Source organism: Sander lucioperca, chromosome 4 (genome assembly GCF_008315115.2).
Source record: "Sander lucioperca isolate FBNREF2018 chromosome 4, SLUC_FBN_1.2, whole genome shotgun sequence".
Lineage (NCBI taxonomy): Eukaryota > Metazoa > Chordata > Actinopteri > Perciformes > Percidae > Sander > Sander lucioperca.
This window is the reverse complement of record NC_050176.1, coordinates 20,525,411-20,551,341: the sequence shown is the minus strand read 5'-3', so window position 1 is coordinate 20,551,341 and position 25,931 is coordinate 20,525,411. Positions and strand designations below refer to the sequence as shown.

Genomic DNA, 25,931 nt, shown 5'->3' with positions numbered 1-25,931 from the left:
TTGTTTATTTCTCCCTCACAGCCTTTTATCCTCTCTGCCCATTACTCACTGCATACACTATCTCATATCTGCACCTGTGGCAAATCACCATCTGGCAGAACAGCTAAATTAGGACCGATGCTCTTCATGCTCACTGCACCCCTGTTCTCATGCATTATCTGACACGCATGCTCAAACAGTTTAATTGAAAGGCATTTGACTCATTAAGCCCCTATCCTAGATAAGGCTTTCTCTACCTTTTGCATGAAAAAATGTTTCTCTCCATCTATTTCTGTCTACCCCCGCAGACCACCTCTCCTCCCTCCCCTAATAAAGGACCTCTGCTTGTGGCCATTTATCTGTGTGTCTAATGTACCTGAATATAAATTATCAGAAATCAGAAAATTAGATGTTAATATCTGCCGTTGTCTCATACTTGTAAATCTTCAGTGTCTGCTAAATTTCCCCGGGGATCCCTTTCAATAAGTGATGGTTGGTGGGTTTTAAGACTGTGTGTGTTCCTGTGTGTTTTTTGGAGGAGGGTGCTCAGGAGAAAAGATAGGTTGTACAGTTGTACAGGGCTGCAGCTTTTGATTATTGTAGTTGTTGAGTATTCTACCGATTATTACATAGATAAATTTAGGTAATCGGATAAGACAATAGTAATTAGTGGTTCGTTCAGCTGAACATACAATAGGTGGTGCCCTACCCTGCCAAAAGGACATTCACACCAGGCGATGCAAGAAAAAGGCTAGGAAAATTATTAAAGATCCAGACCACCCGGGTAACAGCCTTTTCACCGTGTTGAGGTCGGGAAGAAGGTACCAGATACACCAGGCCAGCACTGAGAGGCTGCCCTCAGGACACTAGGATCCTAAATGAGGACAAATATATATATATTTATTATTATTATTATTATTATTATTATTATTATTATTATTAAAAATGTCAGAAAATTGTATATTATTTTTTCAGAGTCCGAGGTGGCGTCTTCAGATGTCTCATTTTGTTCGACAAACAGTCAAAAAAATCAAACAGAAAATTTGAGATAACTGGAACAAGAAAATGTTTGTCATTTTGCTAGAAAAAAACACTCAAACAATGAATCCGTTATCAAAATAGTTGCTGATTATTTACTGTCAATCGACTCATCGATTAATCGACAAATAGTCTCAGCTGTACAATAGTGCTTTAAAGCTCCTGAAAACTTCTTAAACCCAATGTATTTCTCTCAAACAATAAATGTTCATAAATAAACAACAAAGAAAAATTTAAGAAAAAAAAAACATTCTTAGTTACTATGTTTTAAGAGTTAAATGCTCAAAATCTGCTTCATCAGAAATGTGTTTGTGTGGTTTTCAACAATCCATCCACAGTCATCAATCACATCCTGATTGGTGCATGGGGTGCCATGCACTTTAAACAAGTGAAGAGCACATACCAAAACACAAATCGCTCTCTTCTTCTAAATGTGGCAGATAACTGTGTGTTCGTAAGTAAGAACCTTGAGAAAATATGTTTTTATAGCCTTTACACGTGTTAACATATAATATGCAAAGTCGTTAAATTGTCATTCAAAGTCAAGGATTGTTGAGTGATCGTTGTTTTGATTGTTTGATTGATCCAAAGGTGATGGCTGAGGATCTTGACGGGCCTTCTTACGATCACGTGCGGTACTCCATCGTGGACGGTAACCAAGGCAGCCCCTTCAGCATCGATCCGGTCCGAGGAGAGCTGAGAGTTGCTCGCCAGCTGGACAGAGAGAGAGTAAGAGAAACAGCAGATACAATGCTGACTGTACACACAGAGTTTAATCCACCGAGGAACCAATTTCACTCTGTGCAGAATCCAATCAGAGTCATGTCGAGCCTAATAGGGAAGCCTGTTTACTGATTTCCACTGCGTTGTTATTGCTTACAAAAGCAGCTTTGCATGTATGGTGATTCTCTCCCCCACTCTTCTCAGACTTCAGGGTACACTCTGATGGTGGTAGCCTCAGACAACGGCCTGCCCGCTCTTTCCAGCAGCGCCATGATCAACATAGACATCTCAGACGTCAATGACAACCCGCCACTTTTCTCCCAGGCCAACTACAGCCTCATCATCCAGGTGAGAGGGGGGAAAAGGGGTCACTATGGAGGGCTGATTAGAAGTTGAGAGGATGAGAATGAGGTAGATGGAAAGAGAGAGGGATGTGCAGGGGGCATTGCAGTGGACACAGAGAGAGGGATTAATAGGGAAGAGGAATAATGGGAGACTGTGCGACTAGAATGTCAAGAAGCAAGTAGGAGGTTGGAGCAAGAACATGGGAGAAAGGAGGGGGGAAGGCAGGGAATTAAAAGACAGAGGCTGCATCTTAAGTATGAGAATTCACATAAGGGATGGAAGGAAAAGGCTGCAAGGCAGGAGTGATGAAGAGTGGGAATGTGCAAGATACAGAGCTGATAATGGGTGGTTGGCTGGAGTGAAGGGAAAATGAGAAGAATGAAATGCATCTGTATTCCAGTTTTAGGAGAAATCGAAAGATAATTTCAAAGTTAGGACGGAAGATGATTTGTTTCCAATTTTCCTGTCTGTTTAGAAAACTGAAAAAGCAATTTAAAAGATACTTTGAGGAGACACTGCACACATTGTACACAGCTCAAGCACGTCAGGATGAAACATTGTTTTGCCTCTGACAAAATCCTGACTGGCTTTATTTGACTTCCTATGGTTCCTTGATCAATGTTAGGCACAAAATCACACTAAAACAGAAGAAGAAAGAAACACAGGGTGTACACACTGTACCCATCGCCAGGAACATCAAGAGTGTTTTCGTTGAGAATAAAATTGACTTTAGAGTCAGGACTTAAAAAAGAGTCAACAGATGGGACAGCTCTGAAGCCCATTCAGGGACACAAAACACTAAAGAACAGGCCTTAATTGTGAAACTGACATGGTCCCTTTTACTAGGACTCATCAGAAGTATGGCGGACCAGCCATTGGACAAGCACAACTGACAAATACCAGCACCAGTAGAGGAAGATTAAGTCACCCACTCAAATTTTTAAAGCGGCCATAATCCGTATTTTTATATTAGCAATGGATTGAAATTCCGGGATTGTTCAGGTGCAGTTGGAAATTCCGCCGGATGCCCCTCATTTCGGCCGGTTGTCCGTCACCTTCCGCTTTCTTCCAAAACAAGTTCCTTGCCGAGGCTATTTTGCAGCGGCACCATTGCTCCGTCTCGAGCTTAGCAGCGCCCAAGACAATTGTGATTGGTTTAAAGAAATGCCAATAAACCAGAGCACGTTTTTCTTCCATCCCGGAATGCTGTGTGGACTAGCCAGACCCTCCTCCACAGCGCAGTTGAGGAAGGTCTGGCAATGCGCGACTTAGTTGGAGATATATATATATATATATATATATATATATATATATATATAGGAACGCTTTGGTTTTTCCATTTTCCGCTGTAAAAAAAAATTCTGTTATTTGTTTAGTTTCAGCACCGTTAAAATTTCTCTTATGTCAGCAATGTTCTGTGCATATCTTACCTTCTGAAAAACATTACATTGTCAAACATACAGGGCTGAAGAGCATCCGGAGAACCACCTCCTCTCTTCACGAATATTAACCATGCCTCTCTTGTATCCCACAGGAGAATCGACCAAAAGGCACGAGTGTTCTTCAGCTCATCGTAACGGATCGGGACGCTTCCCACAACGGCCCACCATTCACCTTTGCCATTGTGGATGGGAACGAGGGCGACGCTTTCCACATCAATCAGCAGGGAGCTCTTGTGGCCGTGGGGGCGCTGAATAGGAAAAGTAAAGAACACTACCTACTTCAAGCACAAGTGAGTCACAGCGCCGATGAGAAACCAAAGTTGAGAGGTTGTATTGATTTAACCGTCAAGCCGCAGCAACCTGATCTATTTGTCTTCCCTCTTTTCCCTCTCTGTACCTTTTCTCTGTCATGCTCACTCTAGTCCCCCCCCCCCATTCCCCCAAATAGTCAATGTTTGTCCCTCCATTTTTTAAACCTTTTGAAAATATATACAATATAAAGCTTTTCACCGTGCTGAATTTAAATAGACACATACAATAAAGCTGCTGCATCAGAGTGCATCTCACAGGAGAATCACAAATCAATGACTGCTTTGAGTTGGCATGATCATGTGTGTTGCTGGGTGTTGATGTGTCAGGAAAGAACAGGAGAAAGAAACAAGTGGGCAGATGGAATACGAAATGTAAGTGTGATGTCTTGTTACGTGAGATGCACACTCAGATTTGAGTCACATTTTGTTTTGTTTTTTCTTGCAGAACAGATGACTATGCGTGTGAATGTTAACATGCATGATCTATAGATGATTTGTTGGCTTTAATATCCAGTGCAGCTACAGTATGTCGATGCCGTCGACCTAGGGATATCAGTGAAAGAGCTTGATTGCCCTCTGCTGTTTGAAAAATAAAGCTTGCAGATATGAACTTAACAGTGCACATTATTTCCTCTTCTCATCCCTCATGTTCAGGTGTCAGACAGTGGCAGACCTCAGCTCTTTTCCACCGCCTTCATCAGTGTACGCATCATCGAGGAGAGCGTCTACCCCCCTGCCATTCTTCCACTGGACATCTTTGTGACAACCGCCGGCGATGAATACCCCGGTGGTGTCCTGGGCAAGATCCACGCCACCGACCAAGACGTCTACGACACTCTCACCTATAGCCTCGCCCCCTCTTCCTCATCACCCTCAGACGAGAGCGGCGCCTTGTTTTCAGTCTCCGCCTCTGACGGTAAAGTAATCGCCCTACGACCACTCGACGTAGGCCACTACCCTCTCAACGTGACGGTGACTGACGGGCGCTTCACCACAGCAGCCGACGTCACCGTGCACATTAGGCAGGCAACGCGTCAGGCTCTGGACAACTCTATTGCGGTGCGCTTTGCAAATATTGCCCCCGAGGAGTTCATCGGGGATTACTGGCGCAACTTCCAGCGGGCACTGAGGAACATCGCCGGAGTCAGGAGGAGTGAAGTCCAGTTAGTGAGCCTGCAGCCTTCAGAGCAAGGAGATCTGGATGTGCTGTTGGCTCTAGAGAGATCTGGCAGCCCCTACCAATCTCAGGAGGTGAGAGCAGCCACGATTACTTTTTTTAATGTTTCTACATGTTGATTTGTAGCTACTGGTACCAAATAGGGGTGGGACGTATTATCTTTTTAAGTGATACAGAATCGATATGTTGCTGCAAAATATCAATATTTTGATTTAATAAAATAAGGCGCTCTGAATAGATTTCCCTTCTCCCAGCGTCGCTACTTCATTCAATTCAATTCAATTTTATTTATAGTATCAAATCATAACAATAGTTATCTCGAGACACTTTACAGATAGAGTAGGTCTAGACCACACTCTATAATTTACAAAGCCCCCAAGAGCAAGCATTAGCAGTGGCTATTGCGACAGTGGCGAGGAAAAACTCCCTTTTAGGAAGAAACCTCGGCAGACCCAGACTCTTGGTCTACTTCATGGCTCCTCGAGGTGGCGCTCAACACATGAATGAGGGAAACTTAAACAAAATTTAATTGTGCTTTTTTCTAACAGTTTGGACTTGCAGTGAATAAAGAAAGAAAGCCTGTACTTAACCTTTTTTACAGACATTTTGTATTCATAGTTAGACCGATATCGTGATGTATCATTATAGGATTGTCTAGCAATTTATTCCATGTAATGTGTATCATATTATATCATGAGGTACCTTGTGATTCCCACCCCTAGTACCAAACTTGTACATAACAGTGTTATTTTGTTGTTGGGCTGCAACTAACAATCATCAATCGATTCATTATTTAGTCTATAAAATGTCAGGAATTTGTGAAAACTGTCATAATGTCATCATTTCTAAGAGCCCAAGGAGATGTCTTCAAATGACTTATTTTGCCAGACCAACAGTCCAAAACCCAAAGCTATTCAGTTTGCGATGACATAAAAAAAAAAAAAAAAGAAGAGAAAAGCTGATGTTCGTTTGTCTTCAGGTCGTTTTCCGTAAGCTGAACTCCTCTGCAGCTGTGATCGAGGAGATGACGGGGGTTCGGATTGTGCGGGTGGTGCAGAAGCTGTGTGCGGGTCTGCACTGCCCGTTAAGCTTCTGCGATGAGGTCATCTCCCTGGACAAGGCCTCCATGTCCACTTACAGCACGGCTCGCCTCAGCTTTGTTACCCCGCGACACCTGAGAACTGCCACCTGCCAGTGTGAAGGTACACACACACACACACACACATACACACACACACACACACACACACACATACATGCACATTTGCGGTCTGTGAGAAACTCCCATTCTAAGTGGAAGTATGTTGGCATTTAGGTGGCAGATGTCCCGTGTTGAACAACCTGTGTGAGAACAACCCCTGCCCTGAGGGAATGGAATGTGTGGCAGATCCAAGAGATACTGTGTTCAGTTGTGTGTGTCCAGAGGGCAAAAAGGGCAAATGTTCCGGTAAGACAACCCACCTCTTTCTTTGTGTTCCCAGATGTTTTTTGTCCTTTACCCATCTCCAGCTTCTTCCACTTGTAGCGATAATTCAAATACAGTAATCTAAAGTTGATGCTGCAGGCGTGTCCCACTTCTTTTTGATACATGTCTGTTACTTCCTGTCAGATGGCCACTCACTGACGTTCAGCGGCAGCGGCTATGTGAAATACCTTCTGATGGAGAATGAGAACAATGAGTTAATGAAACTGTCTCTGAGGCTCAGGACCTTCTCCAGCCATGCTACTGTCATGTACGCTAAAGGAACCGACTACAGCATCCTCGAGGTGTGTGTGTGTGTGTGTGTGTGTGTGTGTGGGTAAACATATTTGTCCAGCTTTATTAACAGTGCATTCATTACTTCAGCGTCTTTTAAACTAAAATGATAACCTCACTTATCATAATTAAGTCTAGGCTGACTGTCCCTCTGCATTTCTGAGCTTGTCTCTCTATTACTGCCAAGCATAATAAATTAATAAACACAAAACTGACCCACCCTCCCATGAGACCACCCTGCCATGTGTACCAATCAACTATGCTGAAGGGTTCAAAAAAGATATTTTTAAACCTATTTCACATAAGGGAGGATGGGAATGTGGTGGTGGGTTGAAAAGAATCTCACACACAACAGCTATTTTAGTACTGGGAGGGAAACAGAAAGCAGTTTTCCACACATTCCTTTTCTGTCTGTCTGGTATAGGAGTCTACATGCTCGACTGCTAAGAGGCAGTTATTGTTTATCAGACGGTCATTTAAGGCTTTGAATGTCTGTCCAAACTGCTTGTTTTATTTAGAGGCATGAACAGGAGTTATACTGTTGTATAAAGATATTTCCCTGTAAACCTAGTAGGCTATAGCTAGTACACATTTGTTTGCTCTTTAGCAAGATAATATTAAAAATGATTTCATGACATGGTAATCAATTGATGCAAACTGTATTTTCTGATAGGGAGTGATTTATGACAGTGTCAGACATTGATTTATAGCAGTGACTTGATGATTTGATTACGATTTCTCCGCCCAAGTTTTAATCTTGTGAAGTGTTAATGAAACAGGGGAAACAAAGAGCAGAATTGATGAGATGAATAACCTCCTTGGCATATGCTGGATGTTGATCATGTTCTGATTCAGTGTTTTTTCGGACTCTGATAGATCGTGAACGGCCGCCTGCAGTACAAGTTTGACTGCGGCAGTGGGCCCGGCCTGGTGTCAGTCCACAGCGCTCAGGTTAACGACGGCGAGTGGCACTCTCTCACACTGGAGGTGGATGGTAACTACGCTAAGCTTGTGCTGGATCGGGTGCACGCCGCCTCGGGCACAGCACCGGGCACCTTGCGAACCCTCAACCTCGACAACAGCATTTACTTCGGCGGCCACGTGCGGCAGCTCACCTCGGCTCGCCACGGGCGCAGCCTGCCCGTCACCAACGGGCTCCGCGGCTGCATGGAGGCCATCACTCTGAACGGCCAGGAGCTGCCTCTCAACACCAAAGCACAGCGGGCCTACGCTGTGCTGGAGGACATTGTGGACGTGACCCCAGGCTGTGCACTCGCACCGGCTGAGAGTTGTTCCAGCAACCCATGCGCCAACGGAGGGAGCTGCAACTCGCTGCCTAATGGAGGTACATAATGTCCTGCTCAGCTCATTGCACTCATAGTTTCACTGGAGTTGCTTAAAGGGAAACCCGCTGGCAGGCGTCATTTTCGTGTCATGTCGAGTTTTTGCTGACTTGTGAGCGCCGGGGGAGTAGACTCGGTGCCGTTCATCTGCATGTGCTGCCAGCGCTGCAGTGACACAAACCTGGTTAAAAATCTGCAAAGTTGACCTTTTAAGTCAAATTTCAAATTATCTGTTTTTCATATCAGCACATTATCTTCGCTATCTTCGAGTTTTAATTGTGCAATAAATTCCTTATCTATTTATGTCTCAAACTAGCTTCCTTTTTACTACTTGCAAACAGCTGTAGCGACTGAAGAGGTGAACCTGTTCTTTTATTCAAGACAGGCTATTGGAGACAGGCATCTTTTATCATAGTTTTGCAAGACCTCTCCCTGTTTTTCTGATGTGCTCCTATTGCTGTTTATTTGTACTTAGTGCTGTTTGCTATTAATGCAAACTCAACATTTCTGCATCTGTATCACATTAAAAACCTGCCAGCGGTTCAGGGTGCATAATCCCTCACCATCTCTGGAAGGCGTTGTTGTTTAGGCGTGTTGAATTTCAGTAATCAGCTGAAACAAAAACAAAAAACTGTGTAGTAAGCATATAATTGTAATACTGGAATTAATGTAAATTATGTAGAATAATGCGTGGCTTACGCACGTGGCATACCTGTTTTAAGAGAAAACTCAACTCCAGCAATTCTTTCCAAACTGGCTTGGATTTGAGTATTTACAGTAGTTCAAAAAGCGTCATTGCCTTCATAAGTCTTTCTTTCTGAATTTCACAGGCTACTTCTGTAAGTGTCCTGCCTCTTTCATGGGCACCCACTGTGAGATTGGCATAAGTCCTTGTGCCTCCAACCCCTGCCTGTACGGGGGCACCTGCGTACCTCGTGCAGACGACTTCTACTGCCAGTGCAGAGGCCAGTACTCAGGACAAAGGTATAACATCCTCTTTGGTCTTGATTATACATAGGAAAGGTGAACATTTTCCCCAAGCTTGCAGCAGAGATGCCATGTTGGTAGAATGACTTTGCACGTGTGTCTGTGTGATAATGATGATGATGTGATGAACCTAAACAAAGGCAAAATTATCACAGTACTTTATACACATAGTTTACATACTTCTAATATCGAAACTACGTCAGGGAAAATTTGGAGACCGGTAATCTGCCTTCATGAATTATGTCTTATGCATTACTTTACACTGTAGTATATCCTGCAGCCACATAAAACTTATGTTTGTCAAAACACCTTTCAGAAATGTAGTCTTTATATAATTTTTTGAGGTTTCTTAAGTGAACTTGTTTTGAATTCAGGTGCCAGTTGGGGCCGTACTGCAGAGACAACCCGTGTAAAAACAGTGGGAAGTGTATTGACAGCCTGGATGGTCCAGTATGTGAGTGTGAAGCAGGCTTCCAGGGAGACAGGTACGTACATGTTGCAGGGTTTCCGCGGGGTCTTAAAAAGTCTAAAATTTGCTGAAGATTTGTGTTCTAGGTCTTAAATGATTTTAAACAGGTCTTAATTTTCCTATGTCAATGTAACGCTACCTCTAATACTCATTGAAATGTTCCCGCAGTGCTTTAGAATGTGTTTTTCTCTTGCTAGTCCAAATGTAATTTGCTGTATTACGACCACAAATGAGACCAACATGCAACTTATATTGCAGCCAGTCTAGACACCAGTCCTATAATGCCAATGAGGAAATTGGGGAATTGTTTCAAAAATGTTTCCAGACTCTGACATCTGACTTTGTTTTTGATGTCGTGATATAGGTCTTAAATTTCATTCATAATGGTCTTAAAAAGTCTTACATTTGACTTGGTGAAACCTGTAGAAACCCTGTGTTGTGTTTAAACACATGAACTGAACTCACTAAATGATTTAATATCTCCAACTAGACAAGTCTGATCTCAGCAGTTTGTAACACGCCTCACTAAATCCCAATGTATTGTCCAGGTGCCTGAGCGATGTCGATGAGTGCATCAAGAACCCCTGTGCCAACGGCGGCCAGTGCCAGAACACATACGGCGCCTACAAGTGCAACTGCTCACTGGGATTCAACGGAAAGATGTGTGAACTCGCCGCCGAGGTCCGCAATGAATTTGTCTCCACCTCCTGGAACATCGGCCTGGAGGAGGTGATTGGCATCGTGGTCTTTGTGTCCAGCATCTTCATCCTGGTCCTCCTCTTCATCATCATCCGCAAGAAGGCTTGTCGCAGAAAGTCAAAGGCCGGCAACGACGACAAACATCTCGGAGGTTCAAACGTGCCTCACTCCTTCCTCCAGAGGCCCTACTTTGACGCCAAACTCAACAAGAACATCTACTCGGACATCCCGCCGCAGGTACCTGTGAGGCCCATCTCCTACACTCCCAGCATTCCAAGCGACTCACGAAACAACCTGGACAGGAACTCGTTTGAGGGCTCAGCCATCCCGGAGCACCCGGAGTTCAGTACCTTCAACCCGGACTCTGTGCACGGACACCGCAAGACTGTGGCCGTTTGCAGTGTAGCACCCAATCTCCCACCTCCCCCACCCTCCAACTCTGTCTCAGACAGTGACTCCATCCAGAAACCAAACTGGGACTATGATTATGATGGTAAGTTCTCATCAGCTTTAAGCCAAGTCCATTTTGTTTATATACTATAGTGCCAAATCACAACGGAAGTTATCACACCTGTGCCAACGCAGGAGTTACATTGAGTTCCAAATTACTACTATCATGACGTTTATTGCATTTAACAAAATGAATATTGAATTTAACAATTCAAAAGTATCATTCACTTTCAGTGGAATCCAATCATGAAGATATGTAGTGAAATTCTGGGTAACACTATTTTATGTAGGTCCCTAATTATCTAATGGATATCTTGGAAGTTTCCTGTTGAATTGGTTCAAATCTGGTTAAATAGTTTTTAGTTAAATACTAGTTTAACGTTGTCTCTATTTATTCTATAATTTGTACCGAATGATGTAGCTCTTGCCAGGAAACTTACTTAATTTGATAGCAAATTCTGTTTACCAAGTGAATTCCAAACTAAATGTAAAGAAAGTTGTGGTTTTACATATGATAATAAGAGTTTTGCCTCATGCAAAACAGTGGTGCACAGTTAATTTAACGTACATTTTTGCATACATTTGCCATATTGCGATTTGACACCAGAAAATATACGTGTTTGATATTAATTTTCTACTATTTAAATGTACAAAAGTCCCATGGAAATTCGAAAAGCAGCAACACCCTACAAGGATTTGTATTTTTGTCTTTTCAAAAGTTAATTTGTTGCGCATCCCTATACTAATTGATTTCAGCCATACAGCTTTCTATATCTCATCCATATACTGTAGGTTATACGCTAAAATGAAAATGTCCTTTGTCTTCCAGCTAAAGTGGTGGACTTGGACCCGTGTCTGACCAAGAAGCCTTTGGAGGACAGTGCCTGTCACCCGTACAACACCAGGGGCAGCATGTCTGAGGTCCAGTCCCTCAGCTCCTTCCAGTCAGAGTCCTGCGACGATAACGGTACGCAGCATGTTAAATCTATCGCTCTCTGTCATCTGAAAAAAACTAGACAGCATACAGTAGTTTGCAAAGTGCCATGTTTTATAACTAACTAGGGCTGCACGATATGAGGGAAATACGCGATATTACTTGCGATATACAAATAGATATTAAAATGTACTCAGTTCTGCATTTCTGCTGCTTTCAGTATTCTTCTAAAATACAAGACATTGCTTGTTGATTAAAAAAAACACAAAGGAAAGGAAATCAAGGAACATTGAATTAAACATAAAAGGCACAACTAAAAAAAGGTGCTGTTTTCTACTGATATGTTCCTTCAGCTAACACCAAAAATCTGTCTATCGCGACATGTCGCAGCCTTTAGCGACATGTATATTGCGTCAGTTGATATTGTGGCGACAATAAGAAAAACGACATATTGTGCAGCTCTATAACACACACACACACATGTATGAGATGTTATTCTGCACTTGTGATGATCTATTTCTTCTTTTCTTTTGTCTGATCAGCGTGCAGGGTTGTGTTCCCTCTTGTCTTGTAGAGCCTTGTGGATTTCGATGCTAACTCTGTTTCTTTGCATGCTCACAATGGATGGCCCGAAATGGTGGCTCTGGGGTCATATGTTCTTTTCTCTTTCTTTTTGCTGCGGGGCTTCAGCTCCCATATGGATCAAATCAGTCCACAGATCCAGAACAAGGTTTTAAATAGGGGGGGGTCCAGCCTGTAAGTCCTCAATCATTACCGGTACAGACGGAAGCAATCACAAGAATTTGCCCTGTGTAATTCTCCCGTGATTATATAGATATATAAAAACATTCCGACCCTGTTTTCTAATCCGCCGGCTCTCAGTTTACCTGTGTTCAAAAGGAGTTTGATGACTTACCTAGATGGCAGTTATGTTCTGTTTGAAAATCGCTCCCGAGGTCATTGACTTTGACAGATGATTATTTTTTTTTTCATTTAAAGCATGCCTTTTCTTCCTTTTCTTCTTCTTTTGTTTGTCTCTTCTTTTTTTGTTTCAAAATGTAGCTACAAACGGATGTTTAAAGCAAACATCAAGGAACATATCACAAGGGTATACACACACGCATATGTTGTGTTCTCCTGTAATTTCCTCTTCATATCTCCCTTATTACCCCGTCATTACTGGGATATCATGATGGGGATTGTGCTGCTCCTAAGTCATCAAAACCTTCCATATCTTTCATGGGAAACGCAAATGAATCCGAAATTGAATTAGAACTTGAATACTTCCTAAACAAGTCATTTCTGTTTCCTCATTTCCCCAGTTTGTTTTCCTAAACACACACACACACAGGCTTTTTCCGTGTCGGGGTTGGAAATGCGTTTATATCTCCGGGGAATTTCACTGATTCTTCCATCTGTACTGTCAATGGCACCCCGTAGCATCTCAGTATGTTGTTGCTGTTGTGTGTTATCTTGCACAAAACAAAAACCAGACCCTTCTCCCCCCATACACTGTGTCGCCTTCCACCATCGTCTTGTGCCCAGCCATGAACCCCCCCCTTCACGACCCCTTGACATTCAGTGTCGACACGAAAAAAAAAAGTGTCCAGCAACCAGGACAGTTTGGGACGGGAAGTGTGTGTCGCTTGTGTTGGAATCACTCCCAACCACCATGCACTCCATATGTGTTCTTTTTTTATTTTTTACATTATAAAAGCATTTGTTCTAATGCTAGATCTCTTCCACCCACTCTCCCCTTCCGCTGCCTCCCACAAGCCTCCATAGTGACTGTAATCCACCTTGTCAATTCCGCCGTTGACACGGTGGAAGGAGAAGGTACTCTTTTATTGCTTCCATCTGCCAGTAGTTTGGTCCTTGGTTTTGGGATGTGAAGTGCAGGTTCCAGAGCTGCCATTATCTTACACTGACGAACCTTGTCTGACCCTGGCGTGTTCCTTTTTTTTTCCGATTCAGCTTCTAATTAAAAAAAGATATGCAAATACTAAATTAAACAGGCACATAAGTGCTGCCTTCAAGTCTCCGTATTGATCTTTGCCAACTTTTGATTACACGCCTCATAAAGTCTGTTTAAGAAAATGGCAAACCTGTTGTCCATTAATTATCCTGTCACTCTCTTTATCATTATTATGTCTCTCAGTGTTTCGTTATGTCCCTCATCCCATTTCATTTCATTCGTGGTCTAAAGCTTGATTTATGCTTCTGCGTAAAATCTACCCCGTTGCTACGTACGTAGGTACGTGGAGACACGGCCCCTACGCCGTAGCCTGACGTGCACCTCTCGAAAAATGTAACTACACGTCGCAGCGACGTAAACAACATGAAATCAAGGAGAGGGTTAACTTTTCCTGCTACAGATTTCCCACCTTGGTCAGAAAACACAGGGGAGACACTTTGTTTCTCTCACTATGACTCTAGAGTCGCTACTCGCTCCGAAGCTAATCACCGTCACTCTCTCACTTTCTCCCTCGCTCTATCACCCACTCCCCACACGCACACATGCCGGCTCGACGCACACACCAGCGCACAAGTGTAAACATCGGGCCACTTACGTAGGCTACAGCGAAAGCTCGGCGTGGAGCCTCCGCAGAACCATAAATCAAGCTTAAGCCGATTGTTCTTTCCTCTCAGGTTTTAATGTGACTTGTTGTTTCTCTTTCTCTCCTCCTTCTCGCCTCATATAAAGAGTCTTTTTTGGCTCATGATCTCAAGAACCCGAGAGGTGACTTTTTACATCTTTGTTTGCCTGATGTTCATTGGTGTTCCCCCGATCCCCACCCTTTAACTCTTAACCACTAACCCCGGAGCTTAATGAGAGAGTTAAACCTGCTCTGTGAGGCCAAGCTGGCGTGACACCGAGTTCTCTCTGCGTCAGTGGCCTCTTAAGGTGTTACGTCTGCCTCTTTCAGATTATTTAACACCCTAAAAAACATCCCCACGCATGGCTTCGATGTTGTGACAACACTGAAAGAAAATGTTAATTTGAGCATTATATGATCAGTAGCTAATTGGCAATTTAACTGATTGGATGGAAGTCTGTGTGTCTGTTAGTGCTGTTTAGATTTTGTCACAGCCTTTACGGTGAAACCCTGAAATTCACTGGATGTTAAAGTGGTTTAGTTATCCTGTAAGTCCCCACATCAGTTTTCAATATGATTTGTCTGGTGAACAGTTGTAGAGGACAACTCTGTCTTTAAAGGACAAATCCAATAACACGTTAATAACCCGTGTACCGAGTCAACCGTTCTCTGGGATATGTTTTCATGCTAATCGAATGTGACCAGTTTTAGCGCAAGCTGCTAATTAGCTTATAACGCTAGTCGTCGGGGCTGAGGGTAACGTAAAAAGAAATCGCTATTTCTATACCACTAACAACGCTCAAAATAGCACCACACTTCCACGGTAGCATAATGAGGGTCCCTACATGTAAACCGAAGCATTGAGAACTTTTTAAGTGTACAGACAGTTTATTAAAAAGATAGTTTATAAAGACAGTATCGTCGTGATCGTTCACGTAATAAACTGTCTGTACACTCACAAAGTTCTCAATGCTTCGGTTTACATGTTAGGTTCATTTTGCGCTGGATTTGTCCTTTAAGTCACAACAATAAGTGCGTCTTTAGCTTGAATAATTGGACATATAACCATGTGAAAGAGAATGTGTGGTATAATTACTAGGGGTTCAAACCTATAGATTTGATATGAAGCTGTAGAGAGAGCACGGATAGATGATTAATCACAAATATTTTAATATTTTACAGAAAGAAAAAGAAAAGGATTTTACTATGAAAATACTCAACACAAATGTTTTGTCTACACATATCTTTGGAAGATAACAAGATATAACTGATCTTGATAACTTGTTTTTTTATGTCACTGTGTCTTTAAGTCTGTGAATGTGTCTGCAGTGTGTTAAATAGTTGCTCTCACTTAGTGGTGTGAAGTGTTTATTAATGCAAAACTCATTGTGTTGGTGTGACGTATTGTGCTACTGTTGCATGGTGTGGGTTTTTAACATTAACATGATGTCGTTTGGTGAACGTTAATAATTGTACTGTATGTGAGCGCTGGTGCGGAATACTAATGCGTGTGTTTGTGCTTTGGGCTTTTCCTTCTCCAACAGGATATCACTGGGACACATCTGATTGGATGCCAAGTGTTCAACTTCCTGGAATCCAGGAGTTTCCACAGTATGAGGTTGTGGAGTCGCCCGCCCCTCTGTACAGTGACCCGAGTGCTATCGACACCGACTACTATCCCGGCGGCTTCGACATTGAGAGCGACTTCCCTCCGCCGCCGGAGGACTTCCCTGCAAACGACGACCTGCCGCCACCACCGTTGCCAGAGTACGGCGACCGCTGTGACACGCTGCGGTCCATGGGCAGAGATTTTGACCCGTCTGGGACCGGTCCGGGCGGCCCGGCCGGGGTCCGCCAGCGCCCGGCCCTGCCCCAGCTCTACAGCCTTAACCAATACCTGCCACAGCACTCCTACCCAGGCGACGGCGGCGACGCCGAGGGCCAAGGTGCCACTTCCACCTCAGGCACCACCACCCCGGCTTCCACCATGGGCAACGGTGGCTACAGAGGGGGATACCCTTTAGGTTGTAGTCGGGACTTTGACTCCTCAGCTCTGGACAACATGTCCATGTCTCTGTACATGTCCACAGCCTCCTGCTCGGACATGTCGGCGTGCTGCGAGGAGTCCGAGGCGATGATAAGCGACTACGAGAGCGGCGACGAGGGCCACTTTGAGCGGCTGTCCATCCCGGCCCTGGACTCCCAACAGCACACTGAAGTCTGACACTGGATCCAAACAAAAGTGCCTGAACCCACAGCTACACCTTATGTTAACCCTTCACACACAACCCACACTAAAACATGCACAGAAACACAACACACACACACACACACACACACACACATATATATTCACACACACGATGAATTGGGTCTAGACACGGGGGTTGTTGAGACTGGTTGTGAAGATCTCATGAAGCTATAGGAGAGACTCTGTAGCATCTTAACATCTGCTCAGTCCAACTTCTGCCCCTTTGAGTTGGCGTTGCCATTGCTTTAATTATCTGTCATCATACACAGGAAGTGGATTGTCCGAAGGGACAACGTCAACGTAGAACAGGAAAAGCATCGTGAGAAAAAAAAAAAGAATATCTCTGTTTCTATAAATACAACCAAGCAAAATGTTTTTTATACAAGTCCTCATTTTCAATGTAAATTTAAATGTACAGTTTTGATTTCAAAGTTTACTAGGTTTTGTAGATATTCTATGCTTTTATTTTCAAAAAGAGTTAAATGGTGTGACATTATCAGCCTTACTGTGCTTACATTCACAAAAAAAAAAAAAAAAAAGGAAATGTTAGAAAAAGAGTGAGAAGAAAAGAGCGTGGCTTTTCCGAACTGTGTACTCGTAAAGTTTATTGTCTCCTGCTCATTTCAAAAAGGGTCTTCAATGAACGACTGCATATTCTTGTTGTTTTTTTTTATTTTTTATTTGTTTGTTTGTAAATTTTGACTTTGGAACCTCTTTATTTTTCCACCAAGAAAATGGGACCCAATATATTTATAGTGCAGAGTTATCCATGGACACGTGACTTTTTCAGGTGTCTATGTGTGTGTGAGCAATGCTATGGTCTTGTTAAGGTTTTTATTGAATACTGCCACAAGCTCACGCTTTCCTACTGGCAATAAATTATTCCTAAAAAATATCTCTGCTGTCTGTGTGCAATTATTTACAAACTGTATTCATGAATACAAGTTGTTCAGTAGTAGCAGTAATCTGGGTACAATACATTTGTTTGGATGGCTGGAATAGTAATACAAACGGGTCACTTTTTATTTTAGTTCTTTAAAATGCTGTAATATTTTTAGACAAAATGATTAATCCACTATTTGAAAAGATTATTGGCAGGCTAATCAGCAATGAAAATTATTTTTAGTTGCAGCCCTACAATCCATTGCAATATATGTGACAAATGAATTTTTTTTTAAAAAAATCATATATATACAGTGACATCATTATATTTATCAGAGCAACAAAACTGTGTAACTTCTTAACAAGCAGCGGCCAACTGTCATTAGAAACTCATGGCATGCAGCCAAAGATACAACACTCAAAAGTTTATTTTGAATTCTTGTAGAGATCTCAAAGTTTTCACACATACCACATATGTCAGGCTGAATGTTAGGGCAATGTGAATAAAATAGTACAGAAGACAGCTAGAATATTTCAGTTTGATGGAATGCTGCAGCAATAAAATACATGGAGTCTTGGTTTTGAATATTTCACTCAGTGTTAACATCATTAAGCTTTAATAAAGCCTTGGAACAAGCTGATCCAGAGTGTATACAGGACATTCAGAAAGTATTGAGAATCCTGCACTTTTTGTCATGTTGCAGCCTTATGCTAAAATAGCTTTAATTAATTTAGTCTATAGTCACTCAATTCCCCATAATGACAAAGCAAAAACAGGATTTTAGACATTTTTGCAAATGAATGCAAACGGGAACATCACATTGACAGCCCCCACATGTATTAAAAAGAGAAACCTAAAATATCAAAATAACAAGTATTCAGACCCTTTGCTTTGACACTTAAGGTGTAGCCCAGGTGCCTCCAATTTCTCTTGATCATCTTTGAAATGTTTCTGCACCTTGATATTTCAAAATATGAAATGAACGAAGAGGCCTGAATACTTCCTGAATCACTGTATAATACTGTCAGATCGTGTGGACTAAGATGAGTTAATGTTATAGTAGTCTTGCATTGCCAGACCTTCCTCCACAGCGCTGCTCAGGAGGGTCTGGCTAGTCCACACAGCATTCTGGGATGGGAGAAAAACGTGCTTTGGTTATTGGCATTTCTTTAACCAATTACAATCGTCTTGGGCGGCGCTACGCACCAGACGCAATAACAGTGCCTCTGCAAAATAGCCTCTGGAAGGAACTTGTTTAGGTGGAACGTGTACGTTCAAAAGTTGTTTTTCTGTTCTGAGGAGCAGTTAACCATAGTCCTCATAAATCCACCAGAGTTTAGAATGCCAACACAAAGAAAGAGGAAGGTGACGGAAATCTGGCCGAAAATGAGGGACATCCAGCGGATCTTCCAGCAGCACCAGAGCAATCCCCTAAATTAATCGTGGTCGATATAGACTATTGTTAAAGTATCAGTACATAAGGGGAAAGTGTATCCACTGGAGATGAAATGATGAACTCTCCAGGCCAGCCAACAGTCTGACAGCTCCGTGTCACCTCCCTCCTCTGACTCCCTGCGGCTGCTTGTATCAATAAACCCTGGTTGTCTCACACAAGGATGATAAACTAACATGACCCTGATACCTCCGGGCCTGGTGCACCATTACACTCATTGTGAGCTCTGTGTTTTGTCACTGTGTGGCTCTCTACTCTGTGCTGACCCGGTCACAGCGCCACACAGGACTGACTGTTTTTCCTCCTGGGCTCTGTAATGCCCTTCAGTCAGGACCACAGAGTCACTCCACATCTCCAGTTATTGACTGACTAGTCTCGCATTGCCAGACCCTCCTCCACAGCGCTGCAGAGGAAGGTCAGGTTAGTCCACACAGCATTCCAGGATGGGAGAAAACAGACACTTTCATGTCTTCATCTGTCCTATGGAAATAAAGGCCTAAAATGCCCGAAAAAAAATAAATAAAAAAGGACATATCTCTCCTCAGCCTCTCTCTAATGAATGATATCACCAACATGAAATATCTGTACTACTTTATGATGAGGCATACTTGATTGAAAGTGTCTTAGTAATTTGTGGCTTTTGTAAGGTATTGACTAATTTAACTGCTTAAATTATGTTCGAATGAGACATTTGTGAGCGCGACTTTTGGATTGCCAGGTTGTGACAAATGCATTTATGCATTTTCTTGTCAGGAAGGTCTCTCCAATGAACTGAGCACACTCTGTTATTGTACTACAATCACGTGATGAAAATAGTGGTCCTGCTGTCTTTTGTGCTAGCGCCACTGGGGGACATCAGAGTTAGACATTTTTAAATTGCACACATACAGTAGTGACTTTAACAGCACGCTTGATGGATTATTGACTTACTCACGTTATAATAAGTTTTTAATCTGCAGGTATAAATCTTAAAGTGTGATGGATTTCTCCGTCTCTAATTATCTGTCGAGCCTGCAGTTATAATATGTAACTAAATATGTCAGAGCCATGCTGTTTCCAGACTGTATTATAAACTAAGCTAACGGTCTCCTGGATCCAGCTACATATTCACTGGAAGACTTGTATCAATCATCTCATCTAACTCTTCCTAATACATATGGATATTCGTACTTGTTCTTGAGTTTGTTGAAAATACAAAGCAACGTATGCTGCAGGAGGATAAACACAAGGCAAAATGAGTTTTTACAAGCAAAAACAAAGCCATGGGTTACATAATCCTTCATAAAGCATGCCTTGTTAGAAGGTGGAACCAAGTTGAAAGGTCATGCTGTTTAATTCCTCTGGCTTCCTCATTTCTCAACTAACTAAACCAGTCCCCAATGCATTCATTTTGACCCAACCAAAAAACAAGCTTGTTTCTTTTTGTTAGACATCCTGGCTGCACATTTACCCTCCAGTATATTTAATTAAGTAAAGTATCATTGAGTGTAAGTTATAAGAAAAGCATAACATCACTTGGGTTTACACAGAAAATGTGCTCAGTAATTCATGAACTGCTTTCCCATACAGTAAGCCGTGTTGTCATGTCGTGCTGCTTCTCTCAGCATCGGAGTGCCAATGACATTCCTTGGTTTAAAAACAATTAGCTCTCGGGTCTATCAATTCATTTGTCACCCCAAAAGGAGGCTGTTGCTAAGACCGATTAGAGGAAATGGACAATTCTTTCTCAGTTGGCTTGCAGAATTAAAAAGCATTTTTAGGAACGGCGCTCAGGTTTCACATGTGGAATGAAACTTCTCCACAGTCTGAGAGGTATAATGTGAAGAAGAACATGCAGTACATCCCAAACTCTAGCAGTGGTTGTATTCGAGTCACTTCGCAGCCACTCGTGCTGCTTAATCTCATGCTTGGTGGATCCAATTAACTCTGGATATGGCACCAGATGTTTTCACCTTTAAATAAATTAAGATCTTCAGACCTGTTAATGCATTATTCATAATATGGCATCAGGAATGCAGTACTGTGGGAAAGGAGGCGTTCCGCTTCAGGGGATGAGGTTATTAGCTTTCACTTGGGAGGCTGCGAGTCTGTAATACTGTATGAAAACCACAAGATGGCTGCATATGGCAACTCATAAAAGCCGGAAGAGGACAGAATGGTTCTGAGTTCCAAAAACAGCGGATCAACCTGGAGTCTCATCAAATGATTTCACTCAGTGGCTCCTTATGGATGAATGAAGGAACACAGATCAGCCCAATAAGCCGATTCATGGATCAGTTGGTATGAAAACCTGCACAATGTAAACTTAAAATATTCGTTATTTCCCTCACACTGCTCTGTCTACCAGTAAGTGATGAAACTCTTCTCTGCCCTTTAAAGCCAAAAAGCCATTTTTTAAAAATTGAAATAATAGGTCCATATACCTTATACATGTATGCCATTCACGTACTTAATAAAACCCCTCACAGAAAGTTAAAACGGTCAGTATAATCCTGTGTTTTTGACAGCAAGATTAGTGTTTCATCAATCATACCTCAAGCTATAATTTGCTGTTTGTGCAGAATGTGTGCACAGGACTATTTATAAATGCAAGCTGAGGTTCCTCGGACAAAGTGCAAATATTAAATACCTCAAATATCAAGTCGAATCAAACAGAAGTGTCTGAGAGAAACGCAGAGGGTGATTAACAAGAAACGTGTTGTTTAAACATGTCTACACAGTACCGACTGTCTGACTGAAGAAGGACAATAATGTGCCCAGTCATTCATGAGAATAATGCCGAGAGCCCCCCTCAGACCAGAAATGTCCGATCTATACAAAGAGACTTGGAGGTGATTAGCGTCGATCCACCACAGCTGTCTGCCCCAACATTATTCTCCACAGACAATGCAGACGGGGACAAACGGAGAGCTGCTGCAGGAAAACACCCTCTTGTTGACCTTGTTGGCCTGGTCACAACAGAAGCAGCCGGCAGAAAAACTCAGGGGAAGATTCCTGTCATGTCAATTTGAGCTGCATCACATATCTTGAAGACATGTTTCATTGTGGAGGAACGCTTTTAGCAGTGCTGTGTTGTGTGTTGCTAGAATAATTACTATTTCCCAGGTGAAATGTAGCACTAATGGTATTTAGGATAAATGTGGACACACTTTTAAAAGAAAGAACAGCAGTGCAAAAAAGCATGCAATGAATACAAGTGGAGTTTATTAAAAGGGCACTTTTTGACTTGAAGATCCGTTTACACATCATGAGGAGTACTGTCTTCTGTGGCTTAGAGTTTTGTCAAGTCTGAGAAAATAACCCTGATGATGCCATAGTGATATCTTGTTAACTTGTTCGAGTTGCAATATCTCAATTATTACACTTTTCCCTTTTAAACTTGATTTACTTTTTTTCCATATTCAAGTTTTTCAGTGTTCTATAGCGTGCTACATAAAACTACTATTACTACTGACTATACGTACACACCGCCGCCGACTTGAGCTTCTAAAGATAGCGGAAGTCATTCATTTTCAATGGAAACTGGCTTCTCTCAGCTGCAAGGAGCGGCAAATCTGTCGGCGTCGCGTTTTGGGCGTTTTGAGCGACCAGAGCATCAATCAGAAAGTTGAAAGTAGGTCAACTTTATGTAAATGAGCTATGACGCGGTTCACCAGCAAGCAAACGCCAGCAACCAATCGGAATATAGACGTCCTTCGCGCTGGCTGATTCCGGAGAGACATACGATGTAAACTTTCGTTCCTACAAAAATATTAGTTCCGAGAAAATGGAGGAAAAGTTCATCATGGCCGTTGCTGGGTTCCCTATCATTTATGATATTTGCGTATAGGGACCAGTTAACGTTACCTGCCGGTCACATCTAAACAGTCCGCTCACGGTGAAGTCCTGCACGGATCAACAGCTGGCGGCTGCTCGCTCTGCCTGCATGCTGCTGCGGTTCAGCGGCTAACGAGCGAGCTAACTGCTAACAGACACCGCTGCGACCAACAACCAATACAAATTCTGCCATTATATATGTAATTTATAAAAGGTCTCAATGTATTGGCCGTGCAGTGGCTGCTTGTGCTTTTTCCATGATCGAACACCGAATGCTGTCACGTCAGAGCGGCCAAAGCGTCAAACAGCTTCCCCGTACTTTTTGACAAGCGTCCTTGACCGGGTGGCCAGAGCTTCTTCGCAGCTCAAGTCGGCGGCGGTGTGTACGTACAGTGATGATGACGATTGTATGACTTCATTTTGTGAAAATGCTTTGAAACTTTTAATATTTTATTGATATGCAACTCTCTGGGTAATGATGTCATGCATAGTTGCTGTCCAACCAAATGTGTTTTTATGGGTTGATAGAAAGAAATGCTTAACCTCTTAAGCTATGTAAACCAATTTTAAACCTATTGTAAACCCTTGAAAATGCATCGTCACAGAGCTGAACACAAAGCTGGTTATTTTGAATGAGAAGTTGACTTTTTTTTTTTTTTTACATGGTTTTCACAGGACAGCATGTGTAATTAAATTATCTGATTATCTGATATGTAGGATTTAGTATTAATGGAGTTTTGGCCAATTGTAGCGACTAAAAGCCAAAATCTCAGCCCCTGCTGCTTCTATCTTGACCCTTCATGGTTTATTATGTCTCTTGCAAGTCCCCCAACTTTATGGAAGTTTAATAGTAAATCACGGGAGGAGCCTTTTTAAAAGGAGCTGAGAAACCCAATCACTGGTTTTTAAATAACAATCCCAAACACAATATGAATAGGAACCCATAAAACATAAAGCATGTGACTTCAATCAGTGGACAATGAATTATTCAGTTTAACTCCTCAGGGGGATAGAATCTATTAAATTAAATAGTATCAGTACATAAGGGGGAAAGTCTATCCTCTGGACTGTTTTTTTTTTGTTATTAAATTAATAACAAAAAAAAACCCAAAAAACTAATTGTCTCCCTCTATTTATGCTAAAGTAAACCAGTTACAGTATTATGTTTTGCACAATCATGTGCTCTGAGAAAATGTGTGTGTGTGTGTGTGTGTGTGTGTGCGCGCGTTAGAGTGAGAGACGCACACACACGAGACCACTGACCTCAATAATCCTCTTTCTACCAGCGTACACATCTCTTTCATGGGTGGAGCTCAGCTGTTGTCACGGCAACTGGCTGAGGGGAGGAGGAGGAGGAGGAGGAGGAGAAGGAGGAGGAGGAGGAGGAGGAGGAGGAGGAGGGAGCAGCGGCAGATAAAAGCAAACACTCTTGTTTCTCTATGGGATGTAGTGATGACCAGTGATGCGGCAGAGACATGCCGGGGCTGTGTCGGGACCGCACTCATTACATTACTTCTGTCTCCTCTCCTTCATTTTGCTGACAGCTCTCCCAAATGAGAGATGCTGGCAGGAGTGAGTGTGTGTGTATGTGTGTGTGTGTGTGTGTGTGTGCGTGTGTGTAGGGAGGGTCCTCTCGGCACCCTCCTGTCCTCATCACAGGTGCAGCTGCCCTTTCCCTCCCCCACACACAGCGCTTCTCTCGACTTTCCTTTTGCCACTGTCACCCCTCCTTTTCATCCCCTCCTTCTCCCACAAAACTCGTAACGGCTCTCTTGAACCAGTTTCTTTGTTTGGCGTGATGGAACCATACAGTCATGTGCATCTCTTCCTCCACCTCTCTCTGTCTCTTTAATAGCCAATAAAGTGAAGAAGCTTCTTTGGGGGTACATTACTCTTTTTTTTCCTGCTCTTTCAGATCAATTCACTTTAAATTCAAAGGTGCTCAACTGGCATTAAAAAAACAAAAAAAAAACATCTGTGTCATCTTTTACCTCTCATGTTCTTCTAAAGGCCAAAGAAGAAAATGACAATGTGGCATTAAGCAAGCGTTCATACTGTAGGTGCGTCCTGTGCCGGAGCGTCATGCCGTTTACTCTTTAAGAGCATTTTCGTAAATGTAAACCCTTGTAGCTGTAGCGTGCTTTCCTAAAAGCATGAAAGTTAAAACAAAACATAGTATCCCCTGCCGATATGTCTCTTTCCCTCTCAGATGCCTGTTCATTACTTGTCTTGTCTTGTCTTGTCTTGTCTTCCATGTTCTTTGCTTGCTTCTCTCCCGCGTGAATGACTGATTTATGAACTGCTTCAATTATCCATTTGAGAAAAGTCTCATTGCTCTCGATGCTTATAAAGGCACAGCCGGGAAAACGGTGAATCATGGGCTCTGACACGGAATAGGAGGTACATACAGGAACTGTCAGCTACTGATTCACAGGAAGACGTGTTTTGGTGTGCATGTTTAAAATGAAATAATTCTCTAATAAATAATGTTTTTGTTAGACTTGTTCACTTATATACTGCCCTACAAAGGCAAAAGACCTTAACTCGCCAGAGTGTGGAACTGAGAAAAATGACTTTAAAGTTATCTTAATGTCCTGACAATTGAGTTATAGGTATAATATTGTAATTTTCACATTTTGTAGTGTATACCTGTATTAATCTATCTGCGAAAAAAAAATTTGAACTCAAATTTGACCTTTGACCCTTTTTCGGAAGTTACGGTATTCTGCCTTAGCATTGCCCACAAAATGACAATAGGTCATACCAAGGCAAAAGACCTTAACTTCTATTTTATAGCACAATGTTATGATAACAATGATAACTTTTACTTAAAATGTAAGCAATATTAATCCTATTGGATTCACTATGATAAAAATGGCTTCACATTTATCAACATCATATGAAAATGATATATCAATAAGTTTTTTTCTGTATTTCATACTCATACTACCACACAGGCAGTCGCATGATTGATTCACACACTCTGACAGATGTCAGAATTAAGCATGAGAGTGTTTTGATGTTTTAATGCATATAAAGCATGTTCTTCTGTTTGGATATGAGGCACTAATTTAGACTCATTGCAAGAATGAAGACGTGAACATAAAGATGCCGTTCACCTGCAGATCATTCACGTGCATATTAAGTAGCCATGTTGGTTTGTTTTGTTCTTATAATACGTTCATAGATGATCTGCAGAGAGGATGGTTAGTTTAGCCAGCAGTTAAGTTCACAAGAATGTGTCCACATTTTAAGATTTGTGGCAAACTAAGATAAAC

At 42.2% G+C, this 25,931-nt stretch overlaps 1 protein-coding gene across 13 annotated transcripts in view; it reads left to right on the top strand.

Moving 5' to 3' along the window:
* Nucleotides 1-17,396, top strand: part of fat1a (FAT atypical cadherin 1a) — an 82,451-nt gene extending 65,055 nt beyond the window's left edge. For 3 of the 13 annotated variants that reach the window (XM_031302323.2, XM_031302326.2, XM_031302321.2), the window contains 14 exons: nt 1,609-1,746; nt 1,945-2,088; nt 3,620-3,813; nt 4,489-5,089; nt 5,995-6,217; nt 6,331-6,462; nt 6,625-6,782; nt 7,648-8,116; nt 8,945-9,098; nt 9,476-9,586; nt 10,119-10,762; nt 11,549-11,686; nt 14,358-14,393; nt 15,795-17,396. In XM_031302323.2, the coding sequence (XP_031158183.1) occupies nt 1,609-1,746; nt 1,945-2,088; nt 3,620-3,813; nt 4,489-5,089; nt 5,995-6,217; nt 6,331-6,462; nt 6,625-6,782; nt 7,648-8,116; nt 8,945-9,098; nt 9,476-9,586; nt 10,119-10,762; nt 11,549-11,686; nt 14,358-14,393; nt 15,795-16,474 (3,822 nt within the window). In that variant the 3' untranslated portion in view covers nt 16,475-17,396. The other 10 variants (XM_031302327.2, XM_031302324.2, XR_004897211.1 and 7 more) reach the window with 9 other exon arrangements.
* The last annotated feature ends 8,535 nt before the right edge of the window (nt 17,397-25,931 follow it).